Source organism: Rutilus rutilus (assembly GCF_951802725.1).
Source record: "Rutilus rutilus genome assembly, chromosome: 14".
NCBI classification, from domain to species: Eukaryota; Metazoa; Chordata; class Actinopteri; order Cypriniformes; family Leuciscidae; genus Rutilus; species Rutilus rutilus.
The window spans coordinates 10686061-10711681 of NC_140219.1; the positions used below are offsets into that span (position 1 = coordinate 10686061).

A 25621-nucleotide genomic window follows, 5' to 3' on the forward strand; every position below is an offset into this window, starting at 1 on the left:
ATCGCAAAAAATGGCATATCTAAGATGCACTGTAAGCTGTACTCAGATTGAAATTGCTCTGTAATTCTAGTGAAGCTGGGGAGGTAAAGATGAGGTCATGCATGGCGACGCTCCAGGAGGCGTGATTAAACGTTTCAACCCGCCCCCGCGGGATTATCTGATCATCCACATGCAGCGTGCGCAGGATTAGAGCAGCATCACAATCACATCTGCACCGAAAACTGAGACACGGGAACCTTATTAAGACCCTGAAATCATGAATGTAGACACGCAAGCACAAGGTTTGATGCTTTGTTTGGTGCAGCTTGATGAAGATGGTATTTTTTTCATTCCATAAGCTATTTAGTGAGAATATAATTAGAAAGTCAGCTAGAGTCAAAGGACGGTTTTTTGATTTTTCAGGCTTGTTGGGGAAATGGATGATTTTAAAGAAAATATATATATATTTTTTTAATCTATTAATTTATTCAAATAGACATTCAATGAAATTCAATGCATATGTGACTTGAATACAACTCTTTTATGAGCATGTTCTCAATTTATTTATTTAAGGTTGTAGTGGGATTTCCTAAAACATGATATTTCTGAATGAATCTATTTGTTAAGTATATATATATTATATATACACAAATATATTTACTTTTTTGGAAATATGATTAAGATGAAGTTCACTCATATGTAAAAATAAAAATAAAAGTTTCTCATTTTCTTTATTTTGTCTCTATTTAACCTTATTTCACAATTTCACCTTTTATGTTATTGACCCTTTTATATCATTTCTATTCACTTCTATTTAAAACCATGAATGCAGACACACAAGCACAGGGTGTAATGGTTTGTTTGCTGCAGCTCGATAAGGGTGTTTGGTTTATATATATATACAGTAAGCTATTTAGTGAGGATATAATAACGGATTAAATGTGAGCTCACGTGAAAGGAATTTCTAGGATTTCCTGTAATTATAAATCTCATCATCAGCTAAAGCTATTAATGATAATGCTGAATGTCATCTGCTTTTTGAAGTGCTCTCTTCACATCCGATTCTGGAGGCTTCAAAGTCCTCATGCTTCCCTTTTAATAATAAAGGCAGGTGTAGTCAACAGGTGTAGTAGCCACTTTTAGGCATGAGAAAGTCTGGACTCCTTGATGTGCCCCTTATGATGAAACATGTAGGAAAATGAGGAAAAGTCTTGGTCTATTAATTTTTTTTGTGTGTGATTTATTTAATAAGACAAAAGGAGTGGAAAAAAGATGGATGGCATAGTTAGTGGAGACATAACATTCAAGATAATTGACTCATTGTCTTGATGGAGAAGCTCCGTCCCAATTTAGATTTCCTAATTTGGTTAGCCGCCCAAGGAATATGATATTATTTCGTCAGGGACATACTTTGGTCTACGGTTAGATGGATGGGACATCTCACCTCTCTTATTGCGCTGGAATGAAGATGAATTCTGTGCATTTAGCCATGGTGATGTTTGGTTGAATTGGACTGCTTAAAGGAAAAAAAGTCGATGGCCCATTTTGTGTTGAATTGCTGTCATATGGGGAATTGAGGTTCGGAATTGTCTCATGGATCTTTTCGTCTAGAACCCGACGGCTGCTGTCATCAATCTTAGCAAAGCAGCGAAATAAGCTTGGGGAGGACAATTGCTTCTGCCTAGCTAGAATGTCGTAACACCCTGCTAGCTTATCAGTGGAAAAGATGAATGTTCTGAGTGTTACACGTTACTGTCAGAGGATGAAACCTCTGGGGATTTGTCGGGGGATTATTGTGAGTTTGGCTTGTTAAAATGTCTTTTATTCTATAATAATCTCACTTTTAAGTTGAAATGCTCTCTGTGCAAAACCTATAAATCCAGAATTGTTCTAAGGGTTGAGCGTTAGGCAGAATTTAATTGGTTGTTTTGTAAAATGTTTTTCTCTAGTTCACATTGGCCACAATTATTGGCACACAATTATTGCAACGTCCTTTTCCCAAGTTAACAGCTCTTAATCTTTATCTATAAGGCCTGATGAGTTTACAGAACACCTGACAAGAGATTCCTTCAAATCTCTCCAGATCCTTCAGATTCCCAGATCCATGTAAGTGGTGCTTCACTTCAGTCCACCCCACCCCACTCATTTTCTATAGGGTTCAGGTCAGGGAACTGGGACGGTCATAGCAGAAGCTTCATTTTGTGCTCAGTGACACATTTTTGTGTTGATTTTGATATTTGTTTTGGATCATTGTCCTGTTGGAAGATCCAATCATGGCCCATTATAAGACTTCTAGCAGAAGCGGTCAAGTTTAGATTTTTTTATCTGTTGGTATTTGCTAGAATCCATGATACCATGTCTCTGAACAAGATGTCCAGGACCTCCAGCATAAAAATAGGCCAACAACATTAAAGATCCAGCAATATATTTAACCGTGGGCACGGGGTCCTTTTTATCTATCTATTTAGCTATTTTCTTACAGCCACTTTTAATTCTGCTGCACATCAGAACTATATTCTTTGGTTTTACTCATTGTGATGAATGATGAAGGGAATTTGGCCTTTGTGTTTCCTCATATTTATATTCCTGTGGCCAATAATTGTGGCCAACATGCATTGGATAAATACAATGTCATTGTGTTGCATTTTTTGCAATTCAGTAAATTCCTGTTACACTTGTGCAGCTCTACACAGTCAAGAGAGAGGTCATGTGTTCATTTCCCTGACTCTAACGCTATGCTAAGTGCTCGAAGGCATTCACTAACCTCTCAGATTGTGCAGAAATGTTCAAGGAGAGAATGTATATTTGAGGGAGGGAAGCAATTCTTTTTTATCTATAGAATCACAAACTGTCCTCCTACAGTATATGGAGTGGAGGAGCTCAGATTAGATAAAACTTTCACACTCTTTTTAAAGGGCAAGGGATTGTAGTTTTGTTATCAGTCACGTCTTTCAGTATTACGTTTGCTGTGATAGCTAAATTGCCATTGTAAAAAGGACTGTAGAAGATCTTCTGGTGACTGTTTGCCTTTGTTCTTATATCATGGCCTCCACCGTCACTCTGTAATGGCAGCCGTTCAATGTTTCACTCCCTTCCTTTTTCCATCAAAGAAACATTGTTCGGCACATTACGGGTAACTGAATATCAAATGTCTGCACAGCCAGCATGAAAATACTGTAGAGCCTTTAATGTTTATGAGGTGATATCAAGCACTGTGACACGTGACTTAGTTATTTTGATCTTATGCGATAAAGCACTTCTGCTCCCCTTTGATTGTCACGGCTATTTCATGTTTTTATAGCAGCCTTCAGAGTGCATTAATGGTCACGTGTTCATTACTCTGTCCGTATGGGCAATTATTTTGCAGAAAGGTCAACATGGACCCTTGAATTAAAATAACAGCACAACACATTATGGAGTGTTCTGTAGAACAAAGTATGCAGCTATAGTATATATGAAGAGCTCTTTTCCAAAACGTGATAAACGCCATTTTTAAAGAAAATTAGTTTGTCGTGTCATTTTGCTGTGTACTGAACCTATTCACTGCTCCATCAACGTTTCATGCCAAATCGCTATATTTCCTTGTTTAAAATGTACTGCAAGATGCAGTTCCTTTCCAAACCGCGATAAGCGCCAAACCTATTTTTAGCCTAAACGCGATACATCCTCTGGACTAATCAGAATTATCTCGCTCTCTCACCCTCAAATCACTCGCGCGTATCGCGCCAGATGCTCAATTCGCCTCATTCGTGCCGCAGGACCTCGAGACGCGCGTAAACGCGTCTTTACGTTGACTAAACATGAAAATTACTTGCGCCAGACGCTCTATTCGCGTTTGGTGTGAACGCCACTCATTCACTCTCTCTCTCACACAAGGTCATGTCGTGATTTGTTTTATGTAAAGTGGACAACAGTTCTACTTTTTAAGGGTTCGACACTTTACTGAATGCCAATGTATTTATTACTGACTTTTTTCTTCTTCTTTTTTTAAAGACAAAAATGTATGGATTTATAGCGTTTTGAAACTATTTTTATGGATTTATAGCGTAAAAAAAAAAAAACGTTGAATTTATCATAAACAATATTGTTGTTTGATTTAAAGTCCGCGTGAACCGGAAGTTGCAAACGACTTTTCTCCAGTGCTGTGACGTATTTCCCAGTGAAAAGGAATATTGAACAGAGGGCAGGGTTTTACTCTAGCGCTCCTCCCCTCCATCTCTCGCTCATAGCAGACTAACGGTTTGAGGGGAGTGGTTAAGCGTTTCCCAAACTAAGCCGTCAAACATACGTCATCAGAGAAGGTCCTCCAAGGCAGAGGGGAGGGGCATTTTCAGATTTTGATTAAAGATTACAAAGCCAAACATTTTTTTTGTGTGGATTGACTTGCATGGATGAATTGTTCACCACAAAACTAACAATTTAGGCAAACAAAGTAAATATGGTCAATTATGAATTCATGTGGACTTTAATAATCATTGTTCAACATGTTCAGACTGAGCCAAAAAAACATTTTAACAGGATAAATTGAATATTCACAAAATGTGTGGGTCTAGGTAAAAAAAAATATTTTCCTGAAAACTATTTAAATGGATTTATAGCGTTTTGGAAAAGAGCTCCTCATATACATATACATATACATATACATATACATATACATATACATATACATATACATATACATATATATAGTGTATACATGTATACACTATAACTACATACTTTGTTCTACAAAACATTTCATAATGTGTTGTGGTGTTATATATATATATATATGTATATATATACTGTATTTATGTACAGTATTTAAACTTCTCAGTTGTGCCAACCCCAAAGTTTTTAATGATAGTGTGAATATATACTGTAGCAACTGTGTCTAATATCAACCTCGTTATTGGCCACTTCTCACATTTCACACAAGACTGTTGTTAGGCACACAATGTCAATTTAAGACATTACAAAGAAGAAAAGTGGCTGGTATTTTGATTAAAACCCTGGATGCGTGTTGCGGTTCTCCCATAAGGCCGCTGTGAAGAGTGTCTGCTGGACAGCCCTATCAGTTTGACTGACAGTCCTTCCCAACCAGCCAACACAAAAAGAAAGCATGAGTGAACGGGTTGCCAATACCGCAGATTACTTCGTTTATCACCAGCAGTCTGATTACACACAGGCCCAATGCCACAGTGGGCTGAGCCCATTTCTGGACACACATTAAATGAACGGGGCGTCCTGTGATCGTCAAGAATGCTGAGATACATGGTGACTTTTTTAGGTCAGCTTTAGTTTTGAAGGGAAAACAAGGACAACCTATAACAATTGAAGTTTAGAGACATGAACCGTCAATCAAACATTTTATACTGTTTTAACATATTTGTTTCAGTTTTCTTGTGGATGCACGTGGATATTAATGAAGCACATGTCTGTGTGAGGGTGTGTGTTGTGTGTGTGTTCTTGAGGTTTATGAGGACACATTCAGTATGTATGATGACATGGGTATTACAATGTAAACATGGTTTACGATGTAAACATGGATTCCTCGTAAACCTAAATTCAAAAATGCCTAATGTTTTCTGTGATAAGTAGGTTTAGGGGATAGAATATACAGTTTGTACAGTATAAAAAAACCATTATGCCTATGGAGAATCCCCATAAACCACATATTGATTTTGTGTGGCAAAAACTATAAGATCTCGATGCTTTTTGTTGCTTCTTCTGACAAAAATGCATTCTAAATTCAATAGATGGTCCTTCTTTGTCTTTGTCTCGTTTATCCACTCTTCTGCTGATGTTATCAGGTATTATATCTCTTCTGTTCCTCAATGGTAGCTACTGCCAGCAGCAACTCTTTACCACTCAGTCTGATACCAGTGCCAAAAAAGGGCCCCACACAGAAGAAAAGAGTGGCAGAGCCTTAAGAAATCTCTCTGTCCTCCTCTCATATCTAGTCTCTCTCTGTCACTGACCCTCAGGGTGGCCGGCTCAGCCGAGCCTTGCCAAAATATTGTTCCTCTTGACGAGATGGCCTTGTCAGCCTCTCACTCGTTATATCTGTCAAAGTCAGTTCCTCCAAGTGTGTACGGGACCTTCAGCACTTAAACTCTGAGTTTCACTTCCATCGACCTTGCTAAAACTGACTGTAGTATGTGTGCATTACTTGAGTCTAGGGCTTTGCAATCAAATTAAAATTGATACTGTGATGCGGCCTTACGCATTATAAAACTGCCAATGTTGAGATTTAATTAAATAAATATATAGCCTGCATACATTGCATGCTTCAAAATTAAGCTGTGTTTTTGCATATGGTGTTGAATGCCCCACACAAACCATCTCTGCAGGTGCTATGACCTTGAATTCCATTGTAAAATCTGATTCACTTTTGCATCATTACAAACAATTTAGCTAAAGTTTCTATAGAAATCTAAAGTTTCCAAGTGTGTTTGTTCTAGTGTGAATTTCATTAACGCAAACTATGATGGAAAATGTTTGTCGACAAGTTTTTTTTTCCCCCCATGACTAAGTTGAGATGATGACGACACCATGGTAAATAAATGATAACTGTGATTATATCAACATGCAACAGCACTGACGAAAAAAGAAGAGTCGACTAAACCTTGACTAAACAAAAACAGGAAAAAGGTTGACTAAATAATGATAAATACTTTGATAAAATAAATATAAATTTCTATTTCTATTAAAAAATTTAATTTAGTGCTAAATTGCAGTTACTATATTTGTCAAAATAATCAGTTTACGTTTACCAGTGTGTGCAGTCTACTCGACATTTCAGAACATTCCCAATTCAAAAAATAAATAAATATATAAAAATTGTTATAGTCCTTACAGCTCACGACAGAGGGAGAAGGAGAGAGAGATTGTTCTGTTGCGGTTTTAGAAGAGTGATAATAAGACCCTGAGCTGTTTAATGTCACTGTCACCTCCAGCCTGAAGAGAAGCCACATCCGCATCTACCGGCAGGTAATGAGCTCCTCAAAGGTGTACCAGTGCCTGCGAAAGTGAGAAATCAGAGATAAAGGGACAGGGGTAAGAAAGGAGAATAGAAAGAACCTGTGACAGGAGAAAAGAGAGTGTGGAAATCAAATTAGAGGTGAAACGAGAGGTAGACAGCTGGAGAAGATGGCTTACTTTATGTAGAATAAAGCAGCACTACTGAGACACAGAGAGAGACAAAAACAATGAAGACGAAAGAGGAAAAAGGACAAAACACTACGGCAAATGCAAAGTTTTCACTCGCACATCACACTGGGAGAGCCTGAATAATAGCCTGGCTGCCAGAGAGTTGTACATTTGTCATTGCAACAGCTCTTATGGATATCCAGCAGCAGGTAGATTGTTATTGAATGCGCTCCCTGTGAAATTCTCCAGCGAGATGTTAGGTGGTCAGGTGCAGCGAGAGAGAGAGAGAGAGAGAGAGCAGACTTTACAGCCCACTGCGTTCACACTTCCTTTTCTGCACTTGACAGCAATGGCACTGGCCTTGTGCCCTTAAAGACTGGGATCAGTGACCTCAGACTGAAGCAGAGACTGAAGCCAGGTGTGTATTTGATGTATAGAGCATGTAGAGCGATGTACTTTGAGAACAGAGAGGCAAGTCAGCACACAGAGACCCTGATCTACTGCTGTTGCACCGATCTGGGATGATGACAGGGCATCTCTACAACAGAGCGAAAATTTCACTGTGGTGATACAGACTGTAGTACTAGCATAGGCGTCGATTTCGGTGAGTCGTTTTGTACCCACCACTTTTTTTTTTCAGATAACGTCCATAATAATTGGACTTTGGGTTAGATTTTTTGACAGTTTTCAGTGGCTATGAGGAGCAATATGAGAGAGAAATTTGGGGATCATTGATCGTTGTTTAGGTACATTAAACCACGTTAAGCTTTTTCCTTAAAATAGGCTCTAATGAAGCAGAAACGCTTAATGTCAGATTACGTCCATAATCATTTTACTTTTGGTTCGATTTTTTTGACCGTTTTCAGTGGTTATGAGGAGCAATATGAGAGAGAAATTTGGTAATCATTGTTTAGGTACATTAAACCACGTCATGTCATATTGTCAACATGGTACTTATGAAGCAGAATAGTGGGTCTAATGTCTAATGCTTTTCGAAACTTAAGGCTTTCTTCTTCATAAATCGAGTCGGACATCATCACATTTTTGTATACATTTTTATTTATTTACATTAGTAAGCTACAGGACATCGTCTTTCAAAACATGACCTGAAATGAAAGAGAAAAAAAAATGAAGGCGTCATTGTACCCAGCACTTCTGAAAATGCACTTCCGAATGCGTCTCTGTCCCCAGCACATTTCAAACCAAACTGACGCCCATGAGTTCTAGCAAACTAAATATTAGTGTGACAGATAAGTTAATGAAACCGAGAAAGAATCCTGGTTGAATGCTTTGATTTTCTATACACTTTGATTAGGGCTGGAGCTAAACTTTGCAGGACAGTGCATGTGTCCCCTGAAGCAGTGCTGAAGATCTCGGCTGTAAGTCATTATTTTTTTTTACATTTATTCATTTAGCTGACGCTTTTATCCAAAGCGACTTACAATTGCTATATATGTCAGAGGTCACACGCCTCTGGAGCAACTAGGGGTTAAGTGTCTTGCTCAGGGACACATTGGTGTCTCACAGTGGATTCGAACCCGGGTCTCTCACACCAAAGGCATGTGTCTTATCCATTGCGCCACATCACCCCATTTTGGTGGAATATTACAGATAAAATATCATTACTCAGCTGAGATTAAGTTCAACCCTTGTGCCTTTACAAATGTTTATGCATGCATTTGTTCTGTGAAACTTTCATTTTGAATTTATTTATTTATTTATTACTTACAGTGAAAGTCGGAGGGGTCCAGTGTTGTTTTGGACCCAATTGTCTTTCAATGTATGTACAAAAACAGTTCTTCAAAATATTTAATTTTGTGTTCCACAGAAGGTTACAGGTTTTAATTGATATGAAGGTGAGTAAATGATGAAACAATGGAGAAGGCCAAAAAGAAGAAAAAAACATTAAAGGTGCTGCTGAGTGATGAGTGGAGTAATGATATTTTATCTGTAATATTCCCCCAAAGTAATGACTTATTTTATGCCCGTTTTATTATTATTTCTTAATGAATTATCTAAATGATCAAATTGGCTTGTTAATGTTAACAAGCCCTCAAGCTGTTTTTATTAATTCCACCATATTAAACCCACCGTCTGACAGGACTGAATTTCATCTGATCTAACTAGATTTACCAGTGTGGTTTTCAAAGTGAATCAGGGTCACATACATCACACGAAGTGGATCAAACATGCAGATATGAATGCAGGTGGCCGTCTAAACCAATTTCAAATGGAGAGAGATCAAATGCTTTTCCTGTGTCATTCCTCTGGGCAGCCTGGACGTGTCAAGTTTTGCTTCAAAGTGAACCATGCAGGCCACTTGAGTGGTTTTATGGCTTGTACTAAATGACTTTGTGCATAATGCTGCATTTGTGTAATGCTTGTCAAAGAATATGGATATTCTGAACAGTTTTAAGAGGCTCTGGCACATAGGCAAACTGTGAAGTGAAGGGTTGTGTGCTGATGTCACATTAAACTGAACTGAGAATGCTTTTTTATGTTCCAATTTATTTTCTGAATTTGAATTGAGTTAAATTCAAAGACTGCCATTTTAACAAGAAATGTCAGGACAAACTTTGAATATAGGCTAGACAAAACCTTGTTTTAAAGAAATCATTATAATATTCTGATATTGTGCTCAAAGCATTTATTTGGGGGTGAGGAGGAGGGCGTTCAAGGGTTTTCTAGTTTGGAATGACATGAGGGAGAGTCAATTTAAATTAGTAAACAGTTTTAAATGAAAGATTTATTGTGTTTGGTCTAAGGAGTGAACTATCATTGTTCATGACTATATTTAGGTGAATGCATATTGTGACATCATTTCTTAGCGCTCTATCCTATAAATAATTCCCCCAATTATAATTAACAGCAGCTTGCCACAGCTAGACACATGCAGCCTAACACTTTTATTTGTCTACGTGTCTTGAATTGCCCATCACAAACAGCTTCTCACTTTTGCAAAGTAATATGATGACCCAAAATTCCCATCAGAATGGGCAACCAGCCATAGCACGCTTCTCGCTGCCGGGCCACGGGTCACAACCATCAACTGCACGTCCTATGTGAGCAATGCCATCATACTATCATTTATTCAGGAACACACAAGAGGATGAATCTGGTTTCTTTTTGGACATGGATGGAGTGCTATTTCCACCGGACCTGGCGCTCACATGTGTGATTACTGAGATGAGAAACAGTTGCATGATCGGTCCATTATCAGTGACCTTCTGTTGCACTAGAGGTCTCGGTTGTGTCGTACATTGGAGGACGGATATATATTTAATAGCCTTCATCCATAAGAAACTCTCTGAGGGATGAAGGTTGAACAAATAAAGACAGGAAGGTCATTGAAGAACTTTGTAAATGTGCTCCTCTGTGGGAGAAAGCTGGAGAGCGAATGCATAGATAGATCAGTTGGAAACAATGCCTTTCTGATTTTTGTTCTTGCTATAAGTAAAACCAATTGCTGTTGTGTAGACGTTTCATCCACCTTTTGTATAACACCCTACATACCTTATGTACTGGCTCACACTTCAGCATTCTTTACAAAATATGAAGCATATAAGCATCTAATGCAGAACAGATTATTTATTTAGTTTATTATGCTTTTCCACAAGTAATTTATCATTATTTAATATACCATTTTTTTTCCTTCATATTATGAACTTGAGCATTTGAAGTGGCATATTCCATGAAAAGATGCACAATCTCATGAACAGTGGACAGGAATGTCATGACAGTGGTACTTTTGGTGTTTGTCCAGTCAGTGTTCTCTTAAAACATAACTGCCAGTCTGAGCAATTAACACTGTCCTCTTTTAAAGCTGCTTTGAAGTCATTTATCTTGTGTGGTATGCAAATAAATCAGAATGGAACTGAATAATTACTTGTGATTGTATCCCAGATAAATTGGCAGTCTTGGAGAGATTGTGGATTCTTTACGATTTATTCTGTGTTTATATATATATATATATATATATATATATATATATAATATATACAGTGGGGAGAACAAGTATTTGATACACTGACGATTTTGCAGGTTTTCCCACTTACAAAGCATGTAGAAGTCTGTAATTTTTATCATAGGTACTCTAAAACTGTGAGTGACGGAATCTAAAACAAAAATCTAGAAAATCACATTGTATGATTTTAATTAATTTACATTTTATTACACGACATAAGTGTTTGATACATCAGAAAAGCAGAACTTAATATTTGGTACAGAAACCTTTGTTTGCAATTACAGAGATCAAACATTTCCTGTAGTTCTTGACCAGGTTTGCACACACTGCAGGGATTTTGGCCCACTCCTCCATACAGACCTTCTCCAGATCCTTCAAGGTTTCGGGGGTGTCGCTGGGCAATACGGACTTTCAGCTCCCTCCAAAGATTTTTTATTGGGTTCAGGTCTGGAGACTGGCTAGGCCACTCCAGGACCTTGAGATGCTTCTTACGGAGCCACTCCTTAGTTGCCCTGGCTGTGTGTTTCGGGTCATTGTCATGCTGGAAGACCCAGCCACGACCCATCTTCAATGCTCTTACTGAGGGAAGGAGGTTGTTGGCCAAGATCTCGCGATTCATGGCCCCATCCATCCTCCCCTCAATAAGGTGCAGTTGTCCTGTCCCCTTTGCAAAAAAAAGCATCCCCAAAGAATGATGTTTCCACCTCCATGCTTCACGGTTGGGATGGTGTTCTTGGGGTTGTACTCATCCTTCTTCTTCCTCCAAACACGGCGAGTGGAGTTTAGACCAAAAAGCTCTATTTTTGTCTCATCAGACCACATGACCTTCTCCCATTCCTCCTCTGGATCATCCAGATGGTCATTGGCAAACTTCAGACGAGCCTGGACATGCGCTGGCTTGAGCAGGGGGACCTTGCGTGCGCTGCAGGATTTTAATCCATGACAGCGTAGTGTGTTACTAATGGTTTTCTTTGAGACTGTGTTCCCAGCTCTCTTCAGGTCATTGAAGTAGTTCAGGTCCTGCCGTGTAGTTCTGGGCTGATCCCTCACCTTCCTCAGGATCATTGATGCCCCACGAGGTGAGATCTTGCATGGTGCCCCAGACCGAGGGAAATTGACCGTCATCTTGAACTTCTTCCATTTTCTAATAATTGCGCCAACAGTTGTTGCCTTCTCACCAAGCTTCTTGCCTATTGTCCTGTAGCCCATCCCAGCCTTGTGCAGGTCTACAATTTTATCCCTGATGTCCTTACACAGCTCTTTGGTCTTGGCCATTGTGGAGAGGTTGGAGTCTGTTTGATTGAGTGTGTGGACAGGTGTCTTTTATACAGGTAACGAGTTCAAACAGGTGCAGTTAATACAGGTAATGAGTGGAGAACAGGAGGGCTTCTTAAAGAAAAACTAACAGGTCTGTGAGAGCCGGAATTCTTACTGGTTGGTAGGTGATCAAATACTTATGTCATGCAATAAAATGCATATTAATTATTTAAAAATCATACAATGTGATTTTCTGGATTTTTGTTTTAGATTCCGTCTCTCGCAGTTGAAGTGTACCTATGATAAAAATTACAGACCTCTGCATGCTATCTGCCATTTATTGGTTATCAGCCATAACATGAAAATAATTCTCAGCTTACTAGTTTTGCATCCCTAAATGTCATATACATATCCAAACATATTGACTGCATTGTACAGTAAGTTAGTTTAGGACCTTTGATTGATCAAACTGTTTCTGGGAAAATAAATGGACCTCTTGAAACTCTGAAGACTTTTAGCCCTGAAATCCTGTTACAGTAAATATACAATAGATGTTGCAAATAATTAATCTTTAACAGAACAAAAGAAAAACACAAGATACTGTTGCTTTATTGTTATTTTTTTTTTAAGTTAAGTTAAGATCACAAGAAAAATGTGTTTTAAAGTAAACAAAAGCCCCCAAAAATACTGTGGGTTTCTGTTTTCGGAAACAGTCGTTATTTTTTCAATAACCAGTTGTCACTATAATATATGTACTGCAAATTAATCTTTGGTGTGTTTTTTTCCCACAAACATGGTTTCTCACAGCTTCAGTCCACACTAAAAATCAAAGGACACGTGGATAGGCTCCTGTTGAAATGCTGTTCATTCATGTAGCTCTGATTCTAGATATCTCCAGTTTTCAGAGTTTTGCCTTTTGCACGGTATAACAACATTGCTGGAACTCTACAGCTGTCAAATCACAGGTGGATGATGCAGTATAAATATTCCCCCAGTCACACATTTGCAATTCTGGAATATGATAGAAGACATGCAGTTCCTCATTTGCCACGAGCCAAAATATGGGAATGCTAATGTGCCGTGTGTGTGTAAACGTGCACGCACACATAGGTTTGATGACACTGACCTTCATCTCCTCTGGGCAAGGTAGTCGGTAGACAGCCATTTATCTTTTATTCATTCTGACATTTCTAGGGAAGGAAGCTTTCCTGCCATGGTGGCTTGTCAAAGTAGAGGCCATTTTGTGATGTGTGGCACGCTTTGGCTGATCAGCACGCATGCACACAACACCAGGCTCACACACGTATATTCATATATCTCAGTATATCACACACACACATTGCAGTTAGTGGTGCAGTCATGTGGAGATGAGCTGTGAATGACTTGACATCTGTCAGTGAAACTAGTTTGACAGTCTTTAAAACCAGCTGCTTTTCCTTAACCTCTTTCTTTCTCCATCTTTTGCTTTCATTTCTGTTTCTGCCTTTCATTATCCATCTCTTATGCTCCAGAAACAACATCGGTATTCTCACAAGAAGCCACACTGCACCACATGAGCTACATATAACAACAAAAACATCTCAAATATTGTCAAATGCTTTTTGACAAGACTTCCGAGCCATTGTTTCCAGCAACTGTTTTAAGTCCCCATGTCACCTTTCCAGTGCTTTCTCTAACACGAATGCTAGAATAATGCACAGAGTCTGTCCTCCTCTGCTGTGTTTGCCTAACACCGAGCGATTCTTCTGCAACCCATTAGCATTGTCGGGACAGCAGTATGGCGTTTTGTCATTTTATTGATAGGCTTAATGATTGAGCTGTTTGAAGATTTATAATAGCTGTTTTTATCATCATACTGTATGTACTACCTCTAATTTATGCATGCTGTTCTTGTAATTCAAATTACATAGTTACACCAGTTTCATGAGTGAGTCACTGAATCATTTATTGAAAATATTTGTTCAGAAACGCTGATAATTTAGGAATGAAACACGAGACTGTTATTATGAGTTACTGAATAATTTTTTCAACCATTTTTTTCTTCAAAAACGCAGATTTATTCAGGAAAGTGAATAATTGAATCATTCATTCAAAATGCCAAATCATTCAGAATTAAAGAATCGCTAAACTAATTTGTGTTGCTCAGAGATGTACAGGTTCTGTTTTAGTACAGAGGTTTTGTTTGGAATGATATGCATTGGCGGAACAAAACAGACAAAGTAAGTGGCAATATTGTGTCTAAAATGTAAGGTATTCAGTATTAACTTCATGTACATTGAACTGTTGTATCCACCTTATCTTTAACATAAGAACAGGCGCAGCCAACTGTAACTTAAATGCGCTAGGCTTCTGGTGTCATTCGCTTCATGCTATTTTAGTTGTATCCTGCTTGATAGTGCGAACTGGTATTCGTTATCATATTATTTTACGTTATTATCGTAATCAACACGCTGGTTTGTAGGACAAATAGTTGTTCCATTTACTGCACTTTGTTATTCTAGTTATTTGCCTATAGCGGCTAATGAATCAGAAGTCTCACACATTCACAGAAAATAGCTTTTTTTATATATATATATATATAAAAGAGGTTGAGGGTTTTGATTCCCAGGGAATGCAGAATGTTAAAACATATGCTTTGAATGCAATAATAATTAACATTTGATGAAAGTGCCTACCTGGTTTGTCTGATTCTTCTTGTGAGATCCACCAAATCTGCAAATTCTCATCATTTATTTACATGACAGACCTGTTAGAATTCCTCACATGACCATTTGTAAAAAGGGCTTCATATTGCCACAGTATGGATGAATTAGTAATGCTGCAGAACCGTGAATCCATCTCCATATCCCTCACTGATCTGACCACCATTTCTCTCCCACTCTTCACAGATGATAACTGTCGTCTGGCAGATTATAAAAAATTGAAGACCAAGATGTTGGACTTACACGCTCAGAGGTACTTGACCTCTGGTAACCATGGCAGCCATGAGAAGGATATGGCAACTAGGAAGCATCTGGTGGACATGATGTTCAAGCGCTTTGACGCAGATGGTAGTGGAAGAGTTGACAGCAGTGAGCTCTCACAGGTAAGACAGTTCAAGGTCTTTTTTCTTTCAGTCTCTTTTCAATTGACTTATTTAAGTGGGGTCTTTTGACCTTCTTAATGTGTATCTGTCATCTTAATGACCATTTTCAAACCAACAGAAGAGGTCAGTTTTCTGATAAAAGAGAACAGTAGATAATTTTTTTTATTTTTTTTTTTATTATAGATAATAAATTGAGGCCAGAGTCAGAGTGTTTTGGGCCTGTTGAGTGAGCTATCATTTATCATTTTAAACCTTTGCTGTTTTAATCTTTCATACAAATTGAAAATGAAAACATCAGGAAATTAGCCAAATTTAAGCAAATGCACTACTTAAAATGCCATTGCTGCTTGTCTCAGAAAAACAGAATGAGGTTTTCGGCAGAATATGGGAAGTTGTGTGTGGAGTGAAGAATCACGATGAAACAGGTGTTGCATGGTGATGCTCCAGATCGAAAATCTGCTGAGAAATATAACAATAAACGCATCTAATAATGAATGCATCTCTACCATATTGAATAATGGAGAAAGAGCTGTCATTGTGTGGGGAGCCATTTTTAGCTGCTGGTATTGGTGAGCTTCACTCTGAAAAGTAATTTAAGGCTTTGGAGTACAGGATAATATTGCAGAATGGCTTGCTTCCCAAATCATCAATGATCAGATATTATTTTCCAACAAGACAATGTTCCTGCTCAAATTTCAAAGACAATCAAGAAGTCTCTTGAGAACAAGTACATCAAGGCTGGCCTGGTCAGATTCCAGATTTGAACCCTGGTCTCACATTAAACTCAAATGAACTGTTCTCATGAACTGTTTTAAGCCATCAACATTGAGTGGAACAACACTGAGTTTTCATTTTGTAAAAAGCTGTCTGCAAGTTTACCCACTCATCTTAAACAATTAAAGAAAACAAAGGTGCTAAGTTACTTTATCTACAGTATTTGTCCAATTATTGCTCATTTCCTGACTAGTGTTTTGTGATTAAAATGGTTAAGACCGTTAAAAGTCCACTACATATTTTGTCATATTTTTGTCTTGACCCCCTTTTTTCCAATAGTGTATATGAGGTTTTATTGAAATTGCAAGAGTGTAGAAAAGGGAAAACACAGGAAATAAGGGTTTGTGAGTTTGCAATTTCTCAAAAGCAGCTCAAATGTTATGGGTTCTCTTGATGAAATTGACTCACCTCATGTCTTTCCAAACCTGTATGACTTTATTTCTTTTGTGGAACACAAAAGAAGATATTTTAAAGAATGTTGCTAATGCTGCTAACGGTTTTTGTTCCCATTGACTTTCTATTGTATGGACAAAAAACCAAGTCAATGGGAATAGACTGTTTGGTTATCAACAGTCTTCAGAATATCTTCTTTTGTGTTCCACAGAAGAAATAAAGTCATACAGGTTTGGAAAGACATGAGGGTGAGAAAATTAGAATGTAATTATCTATATAATTTTCATTTTTGGGTGTACTATTTTAAAGGAACTGTATGTAAGATTGTGGCCAAAACTGGTACTGCAATCACTTTCAAATTACTGTAGAGCGGTGTATCCCCTCCCCCTCCCCCCTGACTCGAGGTTGCCAGATAGGCTGCAGGATCCAGCAGGAACGTAGGCTGCTACGTAGCTGTGGTAACTAGAGCAGAGCTGGCAACCCGGATGCCGAAACACTACTGACTTTGTGATTGGTAGATAGGTGGAGGGTGGGGCTTCAGGCCAAAACACAAGATGACAACATCAACATCAGTTGAGGGCTGCAACTTCACTTTTTAAGTGACAATATCCTGGCCGTACTACTGTTGTCAGTGATATAAGTATTTGAAATGAACATGATTTCTTAATGTCTAGTGACATATCAGGGCCATTTTATGATTAATTGAAATACATTTCTTACATACAGCTCCTTTAAGTTTAAAAAAAGGCAAAAGAAATGATGAAGTCCAATCAAAGCCTTTATGCAAATACACGTTGTTTTAGTTTGTTTACAATAATACAATATCTAATTTTTGAATCTGATATGTTATGAAAATAGCTGGGGATCACTTTTCCCACGTTCTGTTGAATTAATTTGAAATGGCAAATGAGCAGGCGAGCTTGTCTCTTTTTTTAATAACTCGTTCATAAACTGATCCCAGGTCAGTTGTGCTTTATCTTGTCCTGCGGCAGAAAGATTACACCTGTCCATAGAGATACTGTGCATAGCAAAATGAGCAAAATATGAATTTATTCATATTTCTCCAGAGAGAAAACTCTGAACGCACTTTCACTCTCGGTTACAGGCGTGAGCCATTTCAATTTCATTGTGCAATATTTTCATGTCATTTGCATATTTCTTCATTCTCAGTGGAAGAAGAATAGATCTCTTTTCATGCATGGCAAATCGAAGACAATGTAAAAAGTGAAAATTCGGACCGACCCTGAATGCAAAAGCTTGGCCTTTTGACATGAAGCTACTGCAAGGTTGAAAAGTTGTTAGGAATAGGAACATATAGTGAAATGCCTTGCAGCAAAATCAAAGCATTTTGCTCTAATAGAGCAATTAAACTCTATCAGTATTCTGCTCAACTCTGTAGGTCTTCTGGTACACCTAGAATGATATTCATGCAGAAAGTAAAGGGACAGTCCATGAACCCTTTCTGACTTAATGAATGAGTATTGTTATTGATGCCATATCATTTATTTATATTAAAATAATATAGGCATATTTAATACATAGTGTCATTCTGGAAACCATACATTTTAATGTATTTAATACCAAGCCTTAAAATATACAGTACATGGTATAAAATACCATTTGTATATATTGCCACCAAAACATAATTGGATGCTTAAGACACTTTAAAAATGTGTGCTTCACTACATCCAATGCAAAATATTAAACAAAGTTGCATCTTCAAACAAATGATGCTCAAAAACTTTTTTCCAGAACTAACTTTATCCTGCATTTTTGTGCATCTAGAAGTGTTTATATTTGAAAGTGATAGAATAAGTACATGCCTAAAGCTGTTCTGGGATTTCATTAAGCACGGTGGATTGGATGTAGAGAGTCGTTCATTATAGAAAACTTTGCTGACATCGCCTGTAGCATGCGGCACGCATATCAGAGAGGTACATCAACAAATTTCAGCATTTGAAAGTGTGCTTGTTTGTTTGGTTTGTCTTCGAAGTAAATGGTAAATCAACACTGTAAAGCAAAAGAGGAGAAAGTGAAGGTGTTGAGTCAGTTTCTGTGCTGGTATCAAGTCTCTATAAGAAGATTAGAGATGGCAACATATAATAAAAAGACAGGATTGAATCTGAACACACAGGTCTGGTTTTAGTAATATAAGTCAGTATGGGTCAGTCTTAGCACTAGGTATGCTAAAGTTTCAGGACATGGTGTATATATATACCATCAGGTATATGTGTATATATATACCATATAAACCACATAATATATACAGTTTATATCACTTTCGTTAAGTTTTGAATCCATTGACCACCAGTCACCAAGTTAAATACGATTGTTCATACCTTATATGCTCTAGGCATTATTCAAATCTTAACTGTGAATCTAACCCCTAACATTTATTATCAAAAATCCCTCCAGCTTTCTTTCGATAACTGTAATTACTATCAGATATTTCTGGCATGGATGAATGTATGATAGAACGTTTTACAGTAATCCCTCATGTTTTCCAGCATAAGGCTGTTATAAAATCTTGCTCACTTCTGGATGTTTGCCAGCCGACAGGATGCACAATGTCTGATGCAGATAGGAATCACATCTTTAATTATTCAGAATGGTACACTAGAGAAGTTTTGCTTCAGGATGGAGATTTTACATCAGACGTCATGTGGAGGCCCAAGACGGCACCAAAATTGTGTAAACAAACATGTCCTTAAATGTGAACATCCTTTGTTAGCATTTCCTTGAGCTACATTCACTGCACAAAACACATTTGCGCTGGTAAGTAGCCATGTTATACAGTAGGTGCTGCTCGGGATTTAATATCTTTAATGTTTTGATCTTTAATCTTGTTGTCGTGCAGGTCATCAAGCAGGAAGGTATGAGCAGGACGGCATCAGAGTGCACCCTGTTCGACCTGTTCAAATTTAACGACGTCACCGATGACGAACACCTAACTAGAGAGGAGTTCTACGCAGCTTTTGGTGAGTGTTGGGTTTTGATAAAGTGTTGAAAGTGAACAAAGCTGAGAGAAATTTTCAGCTGCATAATTAGTACAGTCATGGCTGAATGCACATTCAGTAACTGTGACACTTATTTTCAGTGTCATTTGTTAATAGCACAATGGATAATTGCAGTATTTTCATGAGGAAACTGAACACATTTTCAGTCTCGGTTACAGATGTGAGCAGGTTTATTTTCCATTTTGGATATTTTGGATATGGATATGTGTTCATTCTCACAGGAAGTAGATTAGTCTCTTTTTTAGTAATTGGATAGTTGATAGTGATTGGACGTCTGAGGAAGTTAACTGTTCTCGTTCTTATTCCAATTAGACATGATGAAAGTAATGACTTGCAGTTCAGTAAGTCGAGAAACACTGATTTGTTCAAGTCAAGTTTGTTAACGACAGATTTTTTGTTATTGTTGTCATCGATTTTTACGTTTTTTGACTGATTCAGCAGTCTCATTCAATTGTTCACGAATCAAACTGCAACCACTGAGGACTTAAAGGAATAGTTAACTTAAAAACACAAATTCTGTCATCATTTACTCAAGTTATTTCATGAATTTCTTTCTTCTGCTGAACACAAAGGAAGATGTTTTGAAGAATGTCATTAACCAGACAGTTGATTGACCCCATTGACTTCCATAGTAGGAAAAAAAAAATGCTTCAGTTTCAGTGCAGTGCTCCGTTAGTGGCGTTAAAAAACTGTGAACAGAGCCAAACATCATGAAAATCATTAGGTTCCAGTAAAATATTGCAATATTCAGGTCCTTGGATCCCAGCCCTGCTCTTCATAGCAAGTTCAGACCATTGGCATGAAATGTAATGAAGTGACATTTCTCTGTTAGTCCATTCCACTGGGTCAACGGCCTCTGAAATGGACTGTGACTCTGACAACCCACTGTTAGAAAGTCAGATCTTGCGGTCATCGTAAAGGTGAATGGATCCTAATTAAGCTCTAATTGAAGTCTACAGTCACATTTTTCAGTAAGCCACTGAACAGCGGCGGCCTGAGTACCATTTTCCTCTTTCGTGTACTCATTAACGGATTTGCTGAAGAGAAACTGAGGCACACTAATTAACTGCATGACTCAAGATGCAAGTAACATTTGGTATAGAGCATTTGTGTCAGCCTGGAAACTAAGTTATTTTGCTAAAGTAGATGAACGCCCAGACTCCATGGAGTGCCTATAGTAATCAAGCTGATTAAAGATGTTTTATGTTGAAGAGGTGGACATGACTGACCTCGCTAAACTGAGCCGGTCCTCTGGTTTTATTATACATTTTTCTATTTTATAGAAATATATTTCTAATGTATACACACACACGCACACATACACACACATTGGGTTTTCATGTTTTATGGGGACATTCCATGTACAGAATGACTTTTGTACTGTGCAGACTGTATATTCTATCCCCCAACCCTAAACCTACCCATCACAGAAAACTTTCTGCATTTTTATATTTTTAAAAAAGGATCATATAGAATTATTTATAAACTGTTTTCCTCACGGGGACCAAAAAATGTCCCCACAAGGACAAGGACAAGGAATTTGGATATCGTAATCTTTGTGGTCCCCATAACGTAGGCTTTACAAGGACCACACACACTGCTGTTCAAAAGTTTGCGGTCTTTAAGTTTTTTACATGTTAATGTTTTTTTAGTTTTCTTTATTTGTTTGTTTTTTAAATCTATTATGCTAACCAAGGCTGCATCCTTTTTTTGTAATTTATAAATGTATTTATAAACGTATTTGTGTATGTACTTATTTAGCAGCTATTACTTCAGTCTTCAGTGTCACATGATGCTTCAGAAATATTTCTAATATGCTTATTCTGTTATTCAAATTTTTGTGGAAACTGTGATACATTTTTGTTTCTGGGTTCTTTGATGACTAGAAGGTTCAAATGAACAGCATTTATAAAACATTTAAATATGAATTCAAATATTGGTAACACTTTACAATAAGGTTCACAAGTTAACATTAGTTAATGTATTAACTAACATGAACTAACAATGAGCAATATATTTGTTGCAGTATTTATTAATCTTTGTTAATGTTAGTTAATAAAAATACAGCTCTCCATTGTTTGTTCATGTTAGTCCACAGTGCATTAACTAATGTTAACAAATACAACCTTTGATTTTAATAACGTATTAGTAAATGTTGAAATCGATATTAATTAAGATTTATAAATGCTGAAGAAGTATTGTTCATTCTTAGTTCATGTTAACTAAGGTTGTTAACTAATGAACCTTATTGTAAAGTGTTAACCAAATATTGTGTAACATTTTAATTTAATTTAAGTCACTTTTTTATCAATTTAATACATTGTAGCTGAATAAAAGTATTAAAATATTCCTGACCCCAAACTTAATAGTGTGTGTGTGATATAAATTACAAAAAAGGATGCAGCCTTGGTTAGCATAAAAAAAAAAAAAAAAAAAAAAAACACATACAGTATATAGATAACACTTTAATGTTTAATTTGTTATCATGTTAATGTACAGTATTAACTAACATGAACTAACTATGAGCAATACATTTGTTACAGTATTTATCTTTGTTAACATTAGTTAATAAAAGTAGAGCTGTTCATTGTTTGTTCATGTTAGGATGGGATAAAAAAAGAAAGGGACAACAATGCATAGAGCACTTTTCCGAGAATCCCGTTGTTTCACACTGTGTTTTTGAGCAAAAAGCAGCTTTTCAGACAGGAAGTAGATTTTAGAATGAGAATCACTGCCTTTGTCTGCCAACGTGCATTTACACCGATCTCAGCGGGAGTTTGGATGAGGCGGGGACAGCCCTACAGGCAAAAAAATTATTAAAAAAATGGTATTGCTACTTTTGCTATTCTTCTAAACTTAAAGGGATAGTTCAGGATTTTAGACATGAATCTCTATAGCTTCCCCATAAGCAGTGTGGTGCATTGACCATGACTTACCCCCGACAGCGTCCTGTGAGCCGAGCTTCGGTCCAGTTTTGGTCAAGATGAAATTAGTCCGGCAAGTTTGCTGGGGTCACGGCAATAAAGCTTTTTTCTTCTCAAATCAATATGTGTTCAAAAGAGTGATATATTTGCAGCACAAAACCGCTGTCTATGGAGGGGTCAGACCTCGTAATGGCTTGGCACTATTTTCTTCCCCGTCATATCACTGCGCGCTGCCGCTACCTACAGCCAGCTGGGAGCCGCGCACGTGTCACTTTGTTTACAGCTCGTAAAGAGAACGATAACATGTCTGACTACAGCAGCTGATAAAGCTTCTTTATCTTCGCCAGTTTGGTGTTCACATTGAAGCCCAGAGCAATGAGCCAAAGTCGCCTCAGAGCAACATCTGCCACAGGAAATCTTTGAAATGTGTGAGGAGAAAGCGCCACATCTTTGTTTGTACAGTCCGGATAGTCACAAGTCCGCACCATTTTCTACAAAGCTTGTACAAACTGATCGCTCTTGGTGAGTAGCTATGTTAGCTCGTTCGTGTAGCTGTTCTGAGCACGTAAACACTGCTGTAAACACTGCCGAACAACTGAAAAAGTGGTGTGCGCCTGCGCAGCTCGCAGCTGGCTGTAGGTAGCGGCAGCGCGCAGTGATATGACAGGGGAGAAAATAGTGCCAAGCCATTACGAGGTCTGACCTCTCCATAGACAACGTTTTAGTGACGCAAATATATCACTCTTTTGAACACATATTGATTTGAGAAGAAAAAAGCTTTATTGCCGTGACCCCAGCAATCTTGCCGGACTAATTTCATCTTGACCAAAAGTGGACCGGAGCTCGGCTCACAGGACGCTGTCGGGGGTAAGTCATGGTCAATGCACCACACTGCTTATGGGGAAGCTATAGAGATTCATGTCTAAAATCCTGAACTATCCCTTTAAGGCGAGACACGGGAATAGGCTAAAATTTTTAGCTAGCAGATATCACCATGAAACTTTCCCAGTTGATTACCTACATTAAGATGAGAAAAAAATGTATTACAAGTTTTCTGCAATATCTAATTAAATATGCGCTAATTTGCATATATATAAAAAAAACGAAATCGGAGTATTGGATAAAGCCAGGTTAAATTTTATTTTTTCATTGTGTTCACATATTAGATGGGAAAAAAATTACAGAGGGATTTATGGATATCTACTTTTGTTATCCTGTAAATCAGAAAATACTGTCAATAGCCTTAATAAAATTATTTTTGCCATGTTTTTTGGAATAAAATGTTATATAAATCAGGCTAGGAATAATATATTTACAAATCCCTCTGTAAATGTCTTCATAATATAACTAGGTACAAGACTGGAAAGGTTGGTGTGTATATAGGTGCTACTGAAGTGGAGATTTCGGACTTCATTAAGTCATTTTGAGAAAACGGGCTTTAAAGATTTATCATCAGCCAATGAGATTGCGCATTCAGCCCTTTTACTTTCACGATTGGTTGCTGATAAAAAGGAAATTACCATATTTGGATCCGACAGGATTGTACAGGAGAGAGAGAGCTTCCTAACGGTGCATGTGATGACAGGCTGCCGGCAGCGATCGCGGAGCAGCACGTCGATTAAGAACGCAAACTTTTGTTGAATTTATGAGAAATCTACAGACGCAAACAGACAAAGTGTAATAAAATAAAGACCTAAATGTGTATTTCGGACTTTTTTTCACCACAAGTCTAAAAGAAGACATGTTATTGAAGACAAATATTCCAAAATCTCAAAATTGACCAGTAAAAAAAAAAACGATGTTTTTGCCTGCCGTGTCTCGCCTTAAGATAAAAGATTACAAGACATTTTGTCAGACACCTTCAGAGAACACTGTCTGTTTCCAGCTCCTGATGCTTTGAACAAATGTTTTTGAAGAGTTTGAAGAATACTACTTTATAAACAGTGCATGTTGGTTGTACCAACAGCATTAGAGTTCATGCTGTGAGCTGGTGCTTTAGATATCTGCCACGACATGTATGAGAATGTGAATATGTGAATGTGTTCAGTCAGTTTCGACCTTCAGTGTGAAATTTACCCACTGATATGAGCTTCTCAGGTTCACCAGATCCTGGCTTCTTTTTCCATCACATGGGCACCTGCTCCAAACCATTTTCTCAAAATGTTTTCTCAGTCCTCTTCTACCCTCATTGACCCTGTTCACTCCATGTACTGTATATTCACACTGATAGCGATCTGCAACATTAAAGCAACACGGCATCATTCATTTAATATGGGCATGTCCAACAAAGTTGAGTTGAGAAAAGTTTAACTTTATGCAAATGAGCATTGATGTAATATGGCAACTTTTGATAGAAGCAAAGTCAGTGATCTGTCTCCTGTGAGATAGTAGTCAAGTGTAGGCAAGATGGAGAGGTTAATGCTACTGTGAGCAGTTTCACCGTTCTATGTAATTTGTTTCAGCCCACATACAGCGATAAAATACAAAATGATGCAAATAAACCATATCAGAAATTGATTCGTAGAATGAAACTCATTAATCTTGTTCATGATGTGATGTACTGTATTATGTATTGCAATTTATACACAAACACTGCAGCAAGAAAACAGATTGATTTCCAAAACAGAATGGTATCTTATTTTTATCATTTACAAGATTTTAAAAAACTATGGCTAATTATATACAGCCCATCAATAATGCATAACAATAACGGTCAATAAGACAGCTACCTGACCTCCAGTGATAAAATCGCTCTGTGTGTGTGAATCAAGCAGCTGTTTCTCCAGTATTCATTGTGACATTTGATCTGGCTTTGTCTGTTGTGAGATATTGTGATGCAGGAGATGTAGCTGAAAATCTGTAAACAACATTATTTATTGGCTGGTTTTAACATTCATTTATTGCATGAATGATTTATTATTTCACATGAATAACTCAGACTTACTCTTGCATGATTTTGATCTTGGTGTCTGATATGGGGTAAATGTACACTATGGTGTAGTAGACTTTGGTATGATAAGGAAGGTTGAATCTGGTCTGATGGGATTTACTGATGTGAACAGAGCTTGTCAACGTTGACTTGTGTTGTTCAAACTCT

At 37.6% G+C, this 25621-nt stretch overlaps 1 protein-coding gene across 2 annotated transcripts in view; it reads left to right on the forward strand.

Moving 5' to 3' along the window:
* fstl5 (follistatin-like 5) overlaps positions 1 to 25621 on the forward strand; it is a 117017-nt gene that overhangs the window by 41725 nt on the left and 49671 nt on the right. For both annotated transcript variants that reach the window (XM_084430508.1, XM_084430509.1), the window contains exons 5-6: positions 15220 to 15416; positions 19441 to 19561. In XM_084430508.1, the coding sequence (XP_084286634.1) occupies positions 15220 to 15416; positions 19441 to 19561 (318 nt within the window). The remainder of the gene's footprint in view (positions 1 to 15219; positions 15417 to 19440; positions 19562 to 25621) is intronic.